Source organism: Dromiciops gliroides, chromosome 2, assembly GCF_019393635.1.
Source record: "Dromiciops gliroides isolate mDroGli1 chromosome 2, mDroGli1.pri, whole genome shotgun sequence".
Lineage (NCBI taxonomy): Eukaryota > Metazoa > Chordata > Mammalia > Microbiotheria > Microbiotheriidae > Dromiciops > Dromiciops gliroides.
In genome coordinates this window covers 484569730-484588443 of record NC_057862.1, presented here as the reverse complement: position 1 = coordinate 484588443, position 18714 = coordinate 484569730, and the positions used below count along the sequence as shown (strand labels likewise).

Genomic DNA, 18714 nt, shown 5'->3' with positions numbered 1-18714 from the left:
GGTATTGCTGAAGTCCCTGTGGCTGGGACATTTTTTCTAGGCTTTACCTAGACTTGTTATTCTCTTTGGAGTTTACCTCATGGGCATCTCTCAAACCAAGGTATTCCTCACGGTGTTCAGAGCTTTCCTTGCATTGCTCATGGTGGGGGTTAAGAGGTGGGAGTGGACAGACCTTCTGATCATAGGGTTCTATCTGTTCTATCTGCTGTAGGCTTTGCCTGAGGTCCTTTCCTTTTGTTGCTGGGCTCAGAGGATACTCCTGTGCTGTGTTCCCACCACAGGCTTCAGAGGCTGTTATTGGATTTTTCCTAAAGCCTTTCTGTCATCACAGCTTGGCTAAGGCCACAGGTGCCATGCTGAACCTTGCCTAGAAATCCCTGAAAGCTGCTCTCTCTTCTTGGAACTGTAAAGACTGCCTGGCCTCAGGTTTTGTTTATCTCACAGTTTAGAATGATGCACTGGATTCTCCCTAGAAGTTAGGCTCAGACAGCCAGATAAAGGCTTAGAGAAAGTTTTGATTAGTTACTGTAAGGCTCAAGCAAGGAATGAGAGAACTATCCCAAAGATTCCAGGGATCTCCACCTTTTTGTTCTTGACCTGTCCCATTTTATCTATTACTGGATCATGGGTTGGGTGAGGAAGTCTTTGATGATTCTTTCTACTTCTTAGTAGAATGGTACATCTCAAAGTCCCCCTGGGGGGCCTCTGAGGAATCCCCTTTATCTGGGAATCTGGGATCCTCTTTATCCTAGCCCTCAGTTATGGCCATCTTCCCACAATCTTCAAAAAAGATTTCAAAGGAGATCTTTTTTGAGGAAAACCAATCATATTTTTAACTCCTTAATACTGGTTCCTATGGATGAACTGCCGGTTTTCAGAGAGACGCTTTTGAGATCATGGAAATAACACTGGATATGGAGTTATACAGGTTGGGTTCAAATATCAGCTCTGCTAGTGACTATCTTTGTGACTTTGTGACTTTATCTTGACACGCCTAAGTTTCTGCATTTACAAAATGAAGAGATTGGACTCAATCTCTCAGGTTTCTTAAAGATATAAATCTTATGATGCTTTTTGTTTCCTAATAATTAAAACACATTCATTTAACAAGCATCTATTAAGTGCCTATTGTGTGCCAAAATCTTGGGTACAGTGTTACCACATATCCAAGAAATCACAGATAAACAAAGCAGACCTACCATAGTCTCAATGAACTGACATACTTTTGGCATAAAAAAGTTAACTCACAAATAACAGGTAATTCATGAGGGCTTTTCCCCCCTCAAAATTAAGTGAGAATAAAATCCAATTAAGTAATTTTGAAGAAGAAATAATTTTTTTAAATCCTGCAATGTATCACCAAGTAACCTAGCTTATCCTCCCAAAGAATATAACACTAAAAACTGGACACAATAGTTTGTAAAAAGAATGTAATTAATGCAAAAGCATGTAGGTCAAATGACTGTAGTCACTTCTACACTGTTAATTCTACTAGTAAAGAGTTAATACAACCTAATTAAAAGAGCTTTTTTGTGGATATTTCCCACATTCCACAAAAAAAAAAAGGAACCTCTTCTAATAGCTAATGATCAATTAAAATCAGTCTCTGAATGCCTAGATGATAACACATGTTAGGAAACTATTTTGTTTACTGAAATGCTATCTACTTTACTAGGTCAATAATACATAATGCAAGGGCAGCTAAGTGGCAAAGTGGATAAAGTACTGGCCCTGGATTCAGAAAGACCTGAGTTCAAATCTGGCCTCAGACATTTGACACTAGCTGTGTGACCCTGGGCTAGTCACTTAACCCTCATTGTCCGGTCCCCCTCCCCCCCCCAAAAATATATATAATGCAATCTGCTCTTGGAAAAGGTGAATTCTCCCACCTACTAGATTGCTTTTGATCAGGCCTGAAACAAAACTTAAATTTGAAGAGATATACCGAATGGCTCACCTGATTATACTGTTTAAAAACAATTGCCTTAAGAGAATCCAGATATATACTTCGGAGTTCCATTTGTTGGATCTTCTGGTAATTGCCAGCAGTCATCAGTGCCTTGAGATGAAAATAAGCAAAACTATTAAGATTGCTGTCCCATTGTGTTTACATTTGCAAAAGTAAATAGGATTTTAAATAATCAATGTTTTCCACTAAACAAGGGAAAACTTTGGGAATATGTAACCTAAAATGGATGGCTTCTGAATGAATCCTATAACTATGGATATATAATTTGCCTAAAATCTATAGAATGTTATAGTGTTCTACACCATTCAAAAAAAAAAAACTCAGTGGAGGGGTAGGAGGGAGGAGGAGAAACGGTTTGATCAACAGTTTGGTATACTAGAAAAAGAAATCAGGAGTCAGAAAACCTAAGTTCAAGTTTGAATGCTAATGATTACTAGTTATGTGACCATGGGCAAGTCATCTAAATTTTTTGAGTATTTATTTCATCCTCTACAAATAATATTTACACTACCTACCTCATGGGGTTTTTGTGTGGGGAAAAACATTTTATAAATCTTAAAGCACTACAACTGATAGCAAGGTTAACACTCAAAAGCAGCTAATAAGCACTCATACGACATCAATTACATGAACTACAACAAATGTCTGACACTTGCAATAGTAATTTCTTTCATAATATCAGAAAGAAAGTGTACATTTCTAAGCTACTGTTCAATACCCTCTCCCCCCAATTTGGGAGGATGAAATTAGAAAACTACAGTAGAAATAACAGTCTAAGTTCAAATAACCAGCACTTAAATAGCAAGAATCATTGAGATCCTGAAGCAAAGTTAATTCAACAATAATTGTGATCCTTGCTAAAATACAGCCCTGCAAAGCCATATGCAAAATATACATTATAGCATTTGAACTGCTTATTTTTGGTTAAAAATCTGAAGGGGAAAAAATAATTTATTATTTTTTTAAAGTGAGGCAATTGGGGTTAAGTGACTTGCTCAGGGTCACACAGCTAGTAAGTGTTAAGTGTCTAAGGCTGGATTTGAACTCAGATACTCCTGACTCCAGGGCCAGTGCTCTATCCACTGCACCACCTAGCTGCTCCCTAAATTTTTTTTTTAATCTAAAGGAAGATTCTTGTGCTTATGATCATAATGCAGTAAACCTATAAAGCCTCACGAAAGTATAACCTGAAATGGTAGAGCACAGGTGCTGGGAAGCAGTAATTGACAAAGTAATCTGGTATAGTTAGACCTGGAGAGGCTTCTGGGAGACAGAACAGGTGTTGAACAGTGATTATGCCACAATTATCACTTGTTTGTAGTGAAGAAAAATCATTGGTTTCTCTAGCCACATGCCCATTTGGTATCACAGACCCTTAAGGAATGATGATGCAAACCTTTAGCTTGGTAAGACAGTCCATACCTGCCAGAGCTCTGGAATGTATTTCTTAATACGGCCATGAGAGACGAAGACAAAAGGAGTTTGGGAATGATACACCACATATGTAGTTTTGTACTGATTTGGTTTCATGTAAGGTGTTCCCCAGGCAATTCGAATCCATACTGCATTATCCTCACAGTCTCTGAAGCTGATATGCACCTTATTGAACAAAATTTAAATTGTTTTATTAAATATAATTCAATTGGTTACAATAGCATTTTCTATAAGGTTACTAAAGCTTTTGGACACACTAAAATTCAGTGTTATTTTCTTCTCTTTCTCAAGGACATCAACTTGACTACTACAAGTCATCCCATAGTCTTTGGGGAATCTTTGGAAACAAGATGATGATAACTATAGACAATTCTTTTCATATATTTACCTAGAATAGGGGTTCTTAGCCTTTTGTGTGAAGGGGAAAAAGAAGGGAATAAGCATTTATCAAGTGCCTTCTATGTGCCAGGAACTATGCTAAGGGCTTTATAAATATTATATCATTTGATCCTTACAGCAACCCTGGGAGATAGGTGCTTTTCCCCATTTTACAGATAAGCATAAAAAGATTAAGTGACTTGCCTAAAGTCACACAGCTAATAAGTGTCTTTAGACTAGATTCAGAGCCAAACCACCTTTCCACCTCCCATTGCTCAGGAATTCGAAGTATAAATTGCAGTATTATTTTATAAGAAAATGGCTTTTTAATGAGGTCTGTTTTGGTAATTCAATAATTAAGCCCCAATCTGACTTTATTAAAAAATAGTCTCAAAGCAAGGTTTCTGTGTAGTAACAAACATACTACCTCGAGCTATACTTTAACTCATTCTCTGATCCTTAAGAATTACTAATTTTACAGAAATCATAGACATGGCCACTAATTTTCTGCTTCAAAAAAGTAAAATTCTGTTGTTTTTGTTTTATGGGAGAATTTGAATAAAAATTAGCTGGGCATGGTGACCCACACCTGTAATCCCTGCTGATTAGCCTTAAGCTAATTAGGTAGCACTTGTATAGCTTTGGATTTTCAAAGTGCTTTACAAATATTATTCTCATTTTATCCTCCTAACAACCCCGAGAAGTAGGTGCTATTATTATCCCCATTTTAAAGATAAGGAAGCTGAGGCAAAGAGAGGTTGAGTGACTTGGCTGGCGTCACCCAGTAAGTGTCAGAGGACAGAGTTGAATTTAGGTCTTTCTGACTCTAGGCCCAACATTCTATCAACCAAACCAGCAAGTTGCTTAGCCAAGCCTGGTGGAATTCTCAAGTTTGAGAGTCCTGAGCTGCATGTCTAAAGCCAATAAATTTCCCAAACTAAGTTTGGTATTAAAACTCCGGGGTGGGGGTGGGGGTGAGGCACTGCATAAGGAGTGACCCAGGTCAGTATTAGCAAGTCAAAGCCAAAGGGCTGAGCAGAGGTGGAGTCAGGCCTATGAGTACCCATTACATCCCCATCCTGGGATAGGGAGGCTCAGTCTCAAAAAACATTTTTTGGATAGGTTTACCATCAGTGGTAATCTTCTGAATGAGTCAGTTTCTACCCTGAACTCTTACAGAAGGAAAGAGAAAGCCAAAACAAGAATACTTTCAATTCAACAAGTTTGGGGCAACTAGTTTTAAGTTTGGAGGCAGCTAGGTGGCATAGCAGATAGAATACTGGAACTAGAGTCAGGAAGAACCAGCTTCAAATCTTACCTCAGACATGTCTTACATTGTGTGACACTGGGCAAGTCCCTAACCTCTCTTAGGCTGCTTAATTTATGCTGTTGTTGTTGTTTAGTCTTTTCAGTAATGTCTAACTCTTTGTGACCTCATTTGGGGTTTTCTTGGCAAAGACACTGGAGTGGTTTGCCATTTCCTTTCTCCAGCTTATTTTACAGATGAGGAAACTGAGACAAACAGGATTAAGTGACTTGCCCAGGGTCACACAGCTAATAAGTGTCCAAGGCCACATTTGAATTCAGGAAGATGAGTCTCCCAAACTCCAGACAGAGCATTCTATCCACTGTTGTCACCTGGCTGCTGCCCAGGGAAAGGGGGATAGGAGGGTAGGAATTTCTTGGGTGGTAGCTGTGAGAAACAGGAGTCTATAGTAAAAGAGGCAATTTGCAGCTGCCCAACAACAAACAGCTAAATGTTGTTTCACACTTAAAACAGTGAGTATTCTTTTCAGGGACAGGTTGGGCTAGATGGCTGCTGAGGTCCTTTCTAATGTTCAAATTCTATGAAATTCTGCAATTTAATCACAACATGCCTGCAGTTTTGAGCTCAGAGTTTTTCTCTGTAGGCAATCTGTGGAATAAATCAATTATTAATATGCCTTCAGTTATCAAAACTTCTAGAATATTTTATTCTATTTAAAAATACAGATGTGAAAGAAAATAAGGCCTACAGTATGGTTTTCAGGCTATTAAATTTAATATCATTTTCTATGATAGTTAGGATCCTTCAATTACTTCTGCACATCCTATCTTCAAGTCAGTTACTTTGGCCAATATAGAATTCACATACTCTTTTAAAAGCTGTCAACTCCTCACTCTCATCCTGCCCAGGCCTATTCATTTTACATTCATAATATTTTTTATGTAGATCTTCTTCTCTCCTTGACAGTGCCACTACCCTTATGTAAGCCATCACCTCATGCCTGGACAATTGCAATAGTCTGCTGATTGTTCTCTCTGCCATGACTCTGATCTCTGCCACTCACTTGCTATATGACTTTGGGTAAATCATTTATCTTCTCTGAGCTTCAGTTTCCTTATAAATGAAATGCAGAAAATAACTGTTTAGCCTTCTTTAGATGGCTACTATAAAGATCAAAGTAAGATCATGTATACAAATGGAAGATCAAGCATTAATAAAGTTTTAAAATTTAGTGCCCTAATCAACTATAAAATTTACAAGTTAATCTGCTATATTTAGTGATGCATAATCATTTTTATGGTATACTCTAGATATAAACAGCAAGCAATTCACATAAATGGCTGTAAATAGCGGTATCACCTTTACACAGTCAAACCAATTTTAACTTTTTCATTTCTTTGTAGATTCTCTAATAGTTATAATGGGCATCAATATAATTTTCTGTAAAACATATAAAGTTTACCCAAATCATAAACACACAGGGCCTGATTCTAACTCCTAATAGTCATTATTCCATGTGCCCCCAAACTCCAGGCTAGAATATTAAGGATGTTCTAATTAGGGAAGACAACTTTTAAGGGTAGGTCCAACTCAGAGTTAATAAAATTGGAGAGGGCACAATAAGATCAGGCACTAGCTCTTTGGTGCCTAATATTACTAGGGCACAAGAAGAGTTAATGAATGAGAATTCCAGGTTCAGGGAAAGCTGAGGCCAGGCTTTTGGCAGCTATAGTGGGGTGCACTTTTATCCGTGGAAACACAAAAGGAACTTCAGTAGATGACCATGTCATATCCAAATTTCCTATCATACCATTCTATTACAGTTATCTATACTTAGTTGTCAATAAATATTTCTTGGATTGTTGAACTGGTTACCTTGGGGGAAGAGATCAGAGATTATCCCTTCTAACTTCTTCCCCACTCTTCTACCCCTCCCCTCAAGTCATCTAAAAAAGAAAAGTGGTTATTTCCAGAGTCAGACTAAAAAGCAGTATTAGTTTGATTTGGGGGGCAACAGAAAGGCCTTCTCCCTCCCTACAACTGCCTATAAGTTGCAAGCCTAAAAAATTTTTAACAGGAGAAAACATAAAGATTTATCTAAAAGATAAATCAATATAAGAGGCATAAATTGCAAATGCTCAAGAAATGAAGCAGAATAAATAAACCCCATTCACACTAAAGTATAACATATCAGGCAAGTTTAAAGTACTGAAGTCAAATGCCTTCCTGCTTTGATTAGAAAACAGAAGAGTATCCCAGAGTAAGAGTTAAGAGACTTCAATTTTTATTCTGTTTCTACCAGCTAAGGCAGCTACGTGGCAAAATGGTCAGGAAGACCAGACTTGTGAGGATCAAATGAGATCATATTTGTAAAGCTCTTAACATAGTTCCCGGTACATAGCCAGAACCTAATAAATGCTTGTTCCCTTGCTTTTCTCTCTCCCCCCACTTTTATCTTTTTTACCACCTATTCTGGGTATCTATGGGCCTCAGTTACTTCATATCTAAAATGAGATTTTTCCAAGGCTAACATTCTATGACTCAAAGTACCTAAAAGGAACATGTCCAAGAAGTGACAAGGGCATGGAAAAGGGAAGTCAGAAGTCACTGAAGATTATCTTTGTCTAGAGTCCAACAGACAACTATTCCTACCCATCACATCTGCCTTTAACTGAGAATGAAAGGAAAGAGACTGTATAGAGATATCTCAGTTACATATAGATTTCAGTAGGAACATGGCTACCAGGTTACTTTTCTTTTTGAGAACTAGAAGATCAATTAGTCACTTATGTTCAATTTAATAAGAAACTCTCTGGAAATATCCAGTTAGTGTTATTACCAATATGGATAGGGTGTCTGTACAAATCTTTAATGACAGTGAGGGAATTTATAAAGGAGAAATGTTGTTCGGTTTCCCTACCTATAATCTAGGAGGGGTAGCCATCTCAATTCTTTTTTTTTTTCTTTTTCTTTTTTGCGGGGCAATGAGGGTTAAGTGACTTGCCCAGGGTCACACAGCTAGTAAAGTCTCAAGTGTCTGAGGCCGAATTTGAACTCAGGTCCGCTTGAATTCAGAGCCAGTGCTTTATCCACTGTGCCACCTAGCTGCCCCCCATCTCAATTCCTTCAATCCTTGGTATATTCTTTGTTTTTGCGGGGCAATGGGGGTTAAGTGACTTGCCCAGGGTCACATAGCTGGTAAGTGTCAAGTGTCTGAGGCCGGATTTGAACTCAAGTACTCCTGAATCCTGGGCCGATGCTTTATCCACTGTGCCACCTAGCTGCCCCCAATCCTTGGTATATTCTTTTTTTTTTTTTTTTAGTGAGGCAATTGGGGTTAAGTGACTTGCCCAGGGACACACAGCTAGTAAGTGTTAAGTGTCTGAGGCCGGATTTGAACTCAGGTACTCCTGACTCCACGGCCGGTGCTCTATCCACTGCGCCACCTAGCTGCCCCGGTATATTCTTAACAGGCTTTTTGACAAGGGTGAGTTTAAAAAGAAGAGCAAAAGTGTTTCAGAAATGTAATCTGAACACATTTATGACATATATGGGTCAAAATTTTCTTAAAAGGGAAGGAAAAATATTTTTCTGCACATGGTAGAAAACAGATTTAAGAAAAGAAGACAGAGAAATTTATAGGAGCTACTGGAGATTCCAATAACTAATGTGTGTAAAAGATACCAGATGATTCTAAAGGGGCTATGAAAAAAGGAAAAACAATCATGACATGAATTACAAGTGGAAGACAGAATGGAATGAGGAAGACTTTCAGACCAAAGACATCTGCTTGATAATATAGTACAACATGGCATCTGAGAGGTATAACTAATCTTTATAACAAGAATGAACAAAATATAAGAGCATAAATATCCTCCAATTCATTAATATGACTTACATTTCTTAAGGCTCTTTGAAGAACTTTCTTAAAAGAATCTTTAAACTCTTCCATATCAGAAAGGTCAACCTCTTCACCTGTCAGTGACAATGAAAAGAACTGAACAGCCACAAAGTGTGAGAGTAAGATGACTGTTGGGTAGGGCAAAAGACTCATCCTTCTGGACGTCTCTTATTATCACCTGACACTGAGGACCACATTCATTTTCTAGCTGTACTCTCCTCTCTGGATTTCATGAAACAGCTCCTTTGGGTCTCTTCTTACCTATGGGACCTTTTCTTCTCAGTTTCCTTTTTTTTTTTTTAGTGAGGCAATTGGGGTTAAGTGACTTGCCCAGGGTCACACAGCTAGTAAGTGTTAAGTGTCTGAGGCCGGATTTGAACTCAGGTACTCCTGACTCCAGGGCCAGTGCTCTATCCACTGCACCACCTAGCAGCCCCAGTTTCCTTTTGCTGAATCACCATCCATGGCATGCCCTTTACTTGTGAGTGTACCCTACAACTCTGCTCTTTTTTCTCTCATATTCTTCCATTTGATGAAAAATTCCATGGGTCTGTCAATGCTATAAAGATAACATCAGATCTATCTATCTATCTATCCAGACCTTGTGTCTCTCTCCAATCTCTAATCGTTCATTAACAACTAACTGCCTTTTGGTAATTTTGGAGTAGAGGTTCAGCAGGCATCTCAAATTCAACATGTCCAAAATAGAACCCATAATCTTCTCATTCTCTCAAACTTCCCTATTTTTGGTCAAGAGTAACACCATTCACCCTCCCTCATGCCATATAACCACAGTTGCCATATTTTGTTTTACCTCCATAACATCTTTCACATACATCCTCTCCTCTCCACTCACAATCCACCACTCTAGTTCAATTCCTTCATTACCTCTCAACTGTTCTATTTCAATAGTCTAATTTGTGTCCTGCCTCAAGTCTCCCTCCTACTTCAATCCATCTTTCATAAAGCCATCAAATATGATTTTCAGAAAGCACAGATCTGACTACGTCATCCCCTTATTCAATAAACTCCAGTGAGTCCCTTTTACCCCAAGGATCAAATATAAACTCTTCCGGTGCCATCCTACCTTTCCAACCTACATATTCCTCTCTTCCATGTGCTTTTTTTGGTCTGATAAAACTAGTCTTTCTGCCATATCTCACAAATGATGTCCCAACTCCAGGTCTTTTTATTGACTATACCCATACCTGAAATGCACTTATGCTCAATTTCTACCTCTTGGGAGCCCCTGGTGTCCTTACACAGTTAGCTGAACCGCCTAAGTTCTCTTCTGGACCCCCCAGTCGTTAATACCTTCAGCCTAAGATTATCTGATATCTGTTTTGTGTATATGCATGCATGTGTTTCTATGTATACTTAGTGTCTAGAGGGTACTTAGAATAGCATCACAGCTTAGATAGCAATCCTCCTCTTGTTATAATCTAGAAATTTCCATACTTCATGGTTGTATGTACTCCTTATTTAATCCCTAATATCTTGCTCATTGCCTACAACAATCAGAGATGGGAAAGTCACTTGATATGCTATCAGCTATTCAAGGTTAAATGAGAACCAGCTGCTTCCCTCCCAGGACTCTTCACCCCCTCACAAATCTCATAGTTTTTGCTGACACATGGAGAAACACTGGTATGGACAAAACCCTGCATCCCATCCCAGGTTCTGATAACATTCCTGGTTGTAGCCTTCTTTGGACTGTTGCTCTCCCAATTATTTCATTTTAGGCTATTGGTCTTCTTTTGTGTAAATCTGAATGAGCTACTGATTTATACTTTATTCAACAGGGACAGACAGAAACTGCTGACTTCAGGAAATACCCTCGCAAAGAATTTACAAGCTAACCATTTTGTGCTATTCCAAAAAGCATAACTAACAAATCACACAAACACTACTATTATTAAACCACCCCCATGGTACCTTCGTACTCATTTATCTTCCTACAAAGAGGTGATTAGTTAATTTTGAGAACACACATTTCCAAAGACCATGCAGTTTAATTTTAAATACCTGACATATCAAAGACAATTCTTTAGTCTAGGACTGCAATATCACATACCTGGGGCTTTAGTCATTTTATAAACAATCCAAATTTTCTTGGTTTGATAAGTCTGATGATCTGAAAAGGGTGGGGTGGGAGGGGAGAGAGAATTGAATTCTATTACAAGTCTGAAAATAATTTGGTCCTGAATAATCTATTTTTTCTGAAAGAATAAAACAAGTTATATGTAATTTGTTATACATATCAGTCTTTCCTGAAAATATATGCTCTGCACAAATAATTTTAAACTATTTTGAGCAAATAAAAAGAATAAGTGTTATTTCCTATGACAAAATATTTGTTTATTCTTAAACATCTCAAAGCACTGATCTTAAGAGTCAGACCTGGACTCAAGATCCCACCCAAACATTGATGAGACTGAGTGGCTGATTAAGTCCTGTGACCTTGTTGGACTTGGACTCCTTCATGAGTAAAATGGAGATGAATGCTATCTCATGTTATTTTGAGGAAGGTAAATTTAAAGTGTCAAGTAAATATGAGTTCCTATTTATTCCATTTTCATATAGTTGTTTTGGAAAATTTTAATAATAGCAGGTTTATATCAAAATTACAGCAAAAATGGCAATATCTTATTTATCTAATGGCTCTGAGAATTATCTATTTGAGATAACTGAGTCTTCTAGATAAATGAAGATTATCAGTTTAAGAAACTTGGTTTTCTTTAACTATATATTGGGGAAATTCTTCTAAGATAGATTATACATTTTCCTGCTTTCTTAGAAAGAGTTCATTGATTATACCTTGCCCTTTTAAAAATTGTAACTCAGAGTCATCAATAAAAACATGTTATTTTTGTTGTTGTTCAGTCATTTCAAGTTGTGTCTGATTTTTTATGACCCTATTTGAGGTTTTCTTGGAGTGATTTGCCATTTCTTTCTCTAGCTCATTTTATAGATGAAGAAACTGAGGCAAACAGGGTTAAATGACTTGTCCAGAGTCATACAGCTAATAAGTGTCTGAGGCCAGATTTGAAATCAGGTCTTCCTGACTCCAGGCCTGGTGTTCTATCTACTTTGCCACCTACCTGCCCAATATTGTTGTTATACTATACATTAAAGCAATGATAAGCTCAGAGGGTGAGCCTTTATGGTAGGGAGGTTTGCTCCTGGAATAAAAAGACTCCACTATTTTGCTCTTTAAAATCTCATCTGCTTTCTGTAGTTTTTCTGACTCCTTCCATTAGCTATTACTTGTGGCTGTCAGTATATCTGCTTCTAATAGGCCCATTAAATTTATGGCTTTGGGCTATCATGAAGCTCTTTGAAACTGTCAGTACAGTAAGAATAAATGGTCTCAAGAGTTATTTGTCTAAGGACTCTTCCTTTGGACAATGTCTGAACTTTATGACATAGACGCTATGGTATCTATTTTGTCTATTCAGAGACTTCATATACTACTTTAGTTTTTTTTGTTTCTGAGTTTGGCTGATAAGTAAAGGGTTACTGTAATAAGGATTTTCATGTTCAGAGTGTAATATATCTTTCATAGGTTTTGAGGAATTTTTAAGAAGCAAAATATGCTAAATCATTTATATTTTAAAACTTTTTGCCCATTTTGGCTTTTGATGCCAATGATGAAACTTGGAAAAACAAACAAACCAGTTAGTATACTACCTATACTCAGGGTGTCTATATCAGTCATTGAACAGTTTGTAATAGATATTTTGACATTTTAAAAAGTCGCAGTAAGCAAAGATTTTTAGTTTTAGTTTTGGTTTTAGAAAACTTTTTAGTTTTTGAAAAAAATGTTACAACTAGAATTGTTTAGATCAAAGCTTCTTAAACTGTGGGTCAAGACCCCACACAGGATCACATAACTGAATGTGGGGACTGTGAAAAATTTGGCAGTTGTAAAATATGTACACCTATTTTATGTATCTAAATACCTGGAGTTGCATAAAAATATCTCAGGTGAAAAGGAGTTGCGAGTGGAAAAAGTTTAAGAAGCTCTGGTTTACAGACACTTGACACTTACTAGCTGTGTGACCCTGGGCAAGTCACTTAACCCTCATTGCCCTGCAAAGAAAAAAAAAAGTATCTCTGGTTTGGATCATAAGTCAAAGTTTTGTTGTTGAAGTTTTTTTTACAAAGAAGAAAAAGATGTTTTCATGTGATGGAAAGAAGATGAAATAATACAGATTTAGAGAGCCTAGATAGGCTGTAGTGGAGACCTGCTATAAGAGTAAAGTCTACCATAGTCTCCTGCCATGTGGGACAGGCTGGCTTTCTCAAGGCTCTACCTCATGAAAGTTAAGCTAGTTTTTCCTTAAAATTCATTAAAAGTTTCTTCAAGATTTACTTAGATAAAGGGAATAAGGCTTGGGTTGTTAATGTAGCTTCCAGGTCACCAGAGCAGAAAAGCCAATGGCCCCTGTCTGGGGCTCTAAACTACCAGTCAGCATCAGCAAACTGTGGCCAGCTGAATCAATGCTTTATCCCCAATGAATATCCTTTCATTGCTCTGAATGTCCTTTCTCTACTATGAGTAAATAAACTTCTTTTTGTTAACTGTTAAATGGATTACAAGTATCTCTTTGTTTCAGTCTCAAACCTGCCATACTTGGCCTGGCCTGAGCCAGGTCTTGCCTACTAAAATAAAAGTAATTATTGTAAGCATTTATATAATGCTTTAAGGTTTGCAAAGTACTTCACATATGCTGATTTTATCTTCACAACAGTCTTGTGAGGTAGATCCTGTTACCATCTCCATTTTATAGAGAGGTTAAGTGATTTGCCCATGGTCTCTCAAAAGCAAGTGTCTGAGGTAGGATTTCCTGACCTGAAGTTCACACTTTACCTAAGTCCCCTCTAAGCACTGACTGAAAATCACAAAAGAGGAAATGTTAAGTATGGTCAGTGATAGAAAAATGGAGCTAAAGAAGTCATCCAATCCGTGATAAAAACAGAACAAATTCTTGGGAAAATACTAACCAGCATAGCAGATAGTACCAACTAGAGGCCACTAGATGGCGCCAGAGGACAGAATGCCGGACCTGAAGTCAGGAAGACTCAAGTTAAAAGTCTTAACTGCTTAAACTCAGTTTCCTTATCTGTAAAATGAGGGTAACAATAACATTTACCTTCCAGGGTTGTTGAAAGAATAAAATGAGAAATTTGTAAAGTACTTTGCAAACCTTAAAGTACTACATAAATGCTAGCTATTAACCAAAGAAAATACTTTTGAATTCCTGTTTAAATATTAAATCAAGAAATATCAAATGGATACATTTAAAACACAATTAAGTTGTCAAAATCCATGTAACTTACAAATTATGTCTAAAATTGCAGCTTCTTTCATACTTGCACCTTTCTTCTAAAAGACAAAGTAGAGAATTTGGAGAAAATAGTGTCAGATTGATTCTCTCATTCATAGCACATGAACTAGATCTTTAAAAATCACTAGTATTTATTTTACTCTTCATGCAGTTTCTAAACCTTCTTTTCTCTCCATCTTATCCCCAACATACCTATATATTCAACCTCTCTCCCACCAAACTCAATGCCTGGCCACTGTTTTAATATTTTGAGTACACTTATTTATATTACTTGGTATATCAGAGACATAACTAAATAGGTTACGACTGATGTATTCACATGCCAAAAACAAAACAAAACAAAACAAAATCCCTTACAACTTCCAAATCCCTACTAAGTGGTTAATAATTATAATTTACATCCTTGTCATGGTAACATGGTATTGTAAACATATGAATTTATATATAAAGATTTCATTGTGATACTCATAAATTGTCCTATTCTTGGCTCTACTATTGTCTTTTGGTAACACTAGGAAAACTAATTTTTAAGTTGGTAGTTTTTGCACCATTCAATTTACCTCACCTATGTCGTCACAGAGCTAATAATTTTAAATATTATCACCTTACAAAGCTCAACCACGTCCTGAGAGATATCTTCCTTGCATTGTCGAAGGTTTATGTTCTTCAGTTGACTTTCTGGAAGAAAGTTCCATATAGTCAGGATTTTCACTATTTCAGCAACTGGGATTTTCAGGACAGTCCTCCTGATAAACTCAGCAACAATCTCATCCATTCCTCTGACACTTCAAAAAGGAGGTGCTATTATCTATAAAATATAATAGGTTAAAAAATGACATCATTTGGAAAATTTTAACCCACAATTATTTAGCAACTGATCTTTAGGGTTCGCTCCAAAACATTTAAGTCTCACTCAAAGGATCTCTAGACGTTCTGTCACACTATTGTATTACCCATTTTTTTCAGGTGCATGTGTGAAAGAATATAAAACCTGAATAAAACATATACACTTCAATAATTCTTCCAGCAAGGCAGATTGGAAACATTCTGTGCCTTAGTGGACAATCTTCACTGATATTCTGCCTGTACTCAGTCCTCAATGGCTCGCATACTTCCACCTCCCCTCATGTTCCTCATCCCAGTGATTCTGAATCTCTGGCTGTCTATGTACAAACCTTGTTCCCCATCCTCAACCGCTCTATCCCTCACTCCCAACCTGCCACATTCCTCTCCAAATCTGCCCAATTGTCTACTGTGTGCTCTCTGGAATGCCTACTTCCTAATTAACAAACTTGCTTTCATTTTAAACCTTTTCTTTTCTAACTCCTTCCATCTTTGAGTATTCACTTAAGACCTGGCTCCCTTATGATAGCACTGAATCCCTAGACATCTACTGGCTCTTTCCCTGCTGCCTACACAAATACCCCATGTCTATCCTATCTGTCTATATTTGGCGCCTCCACTTCCCCTCTCACTCAATTCTAAACTTTCTGTATTATGACTTCCTACTTCATTCAACTAAAACTACTCAAACATTACCAATGGTCTCTGAATTGCTGCATCTTTTCTAAGTCCTCATCCTTCTTGACCTCTCTGTTGCCTTTGATATTACTGATCACCTTCTCTTCCTGGATACTCACTCCTTTCTAGGTTTTCATGATTCTGCTCTCTCTTGGTTCTCCTTCTGTTTGACTGATCCTTCTCAGATCCCTTTTTGGCTTTGTGGTCATCATCCATAATATCCACTAACCATTGGTGTCCTCTAAGGATCTGTGCTGTCTTCTTCTCTTCTCCCTTTATACTAAGGGTTTTTAACCTTTTTTGTGTGTGTCATACATCCCTTTGGCAAACTGGCAAAACCTATGAACTTCTCAGAATAATGTTTTGGTTTTTTTTTTAATTTTTAGTGAGGCAATTGGGGTTAAGTGACTTGCCCAGGGTCACACAGCTAGTAAGTGTTAAATGTCTGAGGCCGGATTTGAACTCAGGTACTCCTGACTCCAGGGTGGGTGCTCTATCCACTGCGACACCTAGCTGCCCCAAGAATAATGTTTTTAAAAACATAAAACAAATTATATTAAAATGGTTGTCAAAATATTTTTAATACCACAAGTTCATAGACCCCAGGTTAAAAACCTTTATGGGCTGTTATTATTATTAGTCGATGTACTAATTATTATTTATCATTATTTAACTTAGTGATCTCATTAACTCCCATAGGTCAGCTGTCACATCTCTCTCTTCCTTCACACAGCCACAGCTCTAATTAAGGCCCTCTCTATCTCTTTCCTGGATAATTTCAACAGTCATCTTTGCCTCAAGTCTGTCCCTACTCCAATCCAAATTCCACTTAGCTGCCAAGGTTACTTTTCCAAGACGTAGGTCTTACTACATTACCCTACCAATCTCCCTCAATGAGCTCCAAATCTCCCTATACGAACTCCTCTATTTGTCATTAAAGTTCCTTACAACCTTGCCCTTTCCATAGTACCTTTCCAGTTTCTTACACTTGACTCAAACCCTCTCCAGTCAACCTACCCAGGCCTACTTGAAGGTCCACACATGATATACTCATTTCTATGATTTTGCACTGGCTGGCTCCCCTATTCCTGAAATTCCCATCCCCTCTTCCCATTCTTCCCCAGTTTTCTCTGGCTTCCTTCGAGACTCAGCTCAGGTCCCACCTTCTGTAGCAGACCTTTCTGGTCACCTCCACCTTCCCTTATCTGACAACTTTCCATCTACTTTACACATATTTTGTATATATTCAAACACATTGGCTTCTCTAGGAGAATGTATTTTCCTTGACTGATTTTTTTTTTTGCCTTTTTTTGTATCCCCAGCATTTAGCACAGTGTTTGGCACATTTCTGTTGTTCAGTCATTTAAATGCCTGTTTCCTTCCTTGCTTCCTACTAACTGTATACTCTTTGAGTTCAAATTCTGCCTCGTTTGCTTTCACTAATGTGACAATGAGAAAGTCGATGAATTTTTTTTAACCACCTGTTTACTCATCTGTAAATGTGAATAGGAGAACCTCCCCGATAAGGTTACCAGGAGGCAAGGGGAAGGAACAAACAGTGCTACTATGTGTCAGGTACCATGCTAAGCACTTGATAGCCATCTCATTCTACTCTCACAACATCCCTGGGAGATGGGTTCTATTATTATCATCTCCATTTTACAGTTGAGGAAACTGAGGGTTAACAGAGATTAAGTGATTTGTCCAAGGTCACACAGCTAATAAGTGTCTGAGGCTGAATTTGAAACTCAGGTCTTCCTGACTCCAGGCCTAAGCTCCATCTGCTGCACTACCTAGCTTGCCTCAATTGATAAGGATAAAATATAGGCAGAGCACTTGGCAAACTTTAAAGTGCTATATAAATGTTATCCATTATTATTATGCTTCTTTGTATCATATTCCCATGTTCATCTAAGTTTCCTTGGATCAAGGGGGTGCCGTTTTTATTCTTACATTCCCAGAGCTTAACACTGCCTTGTCCTGTTCCTGAGGAAGACCACAACAGTGGGAAGAGGCAAAAGATAGGCAGGATGTTGGAGTGAAAAGAGCTCTAAAATCAAAGGATCTAGGTTCAAATTCCACTCCTACAACAACTGTGGGACCTTGGACCAGTCACCAAACTTTCCTGGGCCTCAGTATCCTAAGAAGGCTGAGCTAAATGGTATCTGACGTCCCTCCCAGCTGTAGATCTATTATCCTATGACCCCAGAAACCTCGATTTCCCAGGAAGGAAAAAAGCAACCACTACAGCTTCTTGCGGCTCTCCAGGCCAGGTGGGTGGAAGAGGGAGGGTGTAAGGAATGGTGGGGAAGGGGAAGAGAGAGAAAGAGACGACATTGTCTGGTTGCCATGACTATAGCGGAGCGGCGGCAGGGAAGACTACCCAGCCTAGGAATCTCCGCCCCAGCCGCGCCAGGATATTTCTGAAAGGACAGTTCCGTGAGAGGGAGGCAGAAGTCCTTGGATACCTCTAATGCCCCAGACTTCCCACCGGAGATCAGCATGCTTCCGTGACCACGACTGATGAGCAACAGCCGACATTCCTCGCAATGTTATTCAGTGCCAGCCCCACTACACCTTACCTAGCGTAGAGAAGCTCCGGTCTCCTGAGCTGACATAACGTTCGCGGATCGCGCCAGTGCGGGGTTCGTCCTCTTGCCTTCAAACTCCACCAATTGGAGCTTACGCTGTCTACAAAGACCCGCCCCACTGCCAGTCAACCTAGAGTCGGGAAGTACCATACATCCTGTGGCTGGGGGGAAAGAAAGGAACTACCGGGGTGCCGGCTCTTTTCTGCTTAGCGAGACGGTCCTTTTAAACCTGAATATAGATAGCTTCTTTTCTGCCTAGATGCATAGTTCTTTGGCTTCATGAATTATGGAGAAACGGGAAC

The 18714-nt window shown here is 38.4% G+C and overlaps 1 protein-coding gene across 6 annotated transcripts in view; it reads right to left on the bottom strand.

The window, feature by feature from the left end:
- The window catches only part of CENPN (centromere protein N), a 58336-nt gene that overhangs the window by 25592 nt on the left and 14030 nt on the right, over positions 1–18714 (bottom strand). Inside the window, exons 1-7 of one of the 6 annotated variants that reach the window (XM_043987111.1) lie at positions 18404–18522; positions 14905–15108; positions 14293–14338; positions 11024–11083; positions 8947–9023; positions 3392–3568; positions 1958–2059 (exon numbers count right to left, since the gene is read on the bottom strand). In XM_043987111.1, the coding sequence (XP_043843046.1) occupies positions 1958–2059; positions 3392–3568; positions 8947–9023; positions 11024–11083; positions 14293–14338; positions 14905–15075 (633 nt within the window). In that variant the 5' untranslated portion in view covers positions 15076–15108; positions 18404–18522. The other 5 variants (XM_043987114.1, XM_043987115.1, XM_043987112.1 and 2 more) reach the window with 5 other exon arrangements.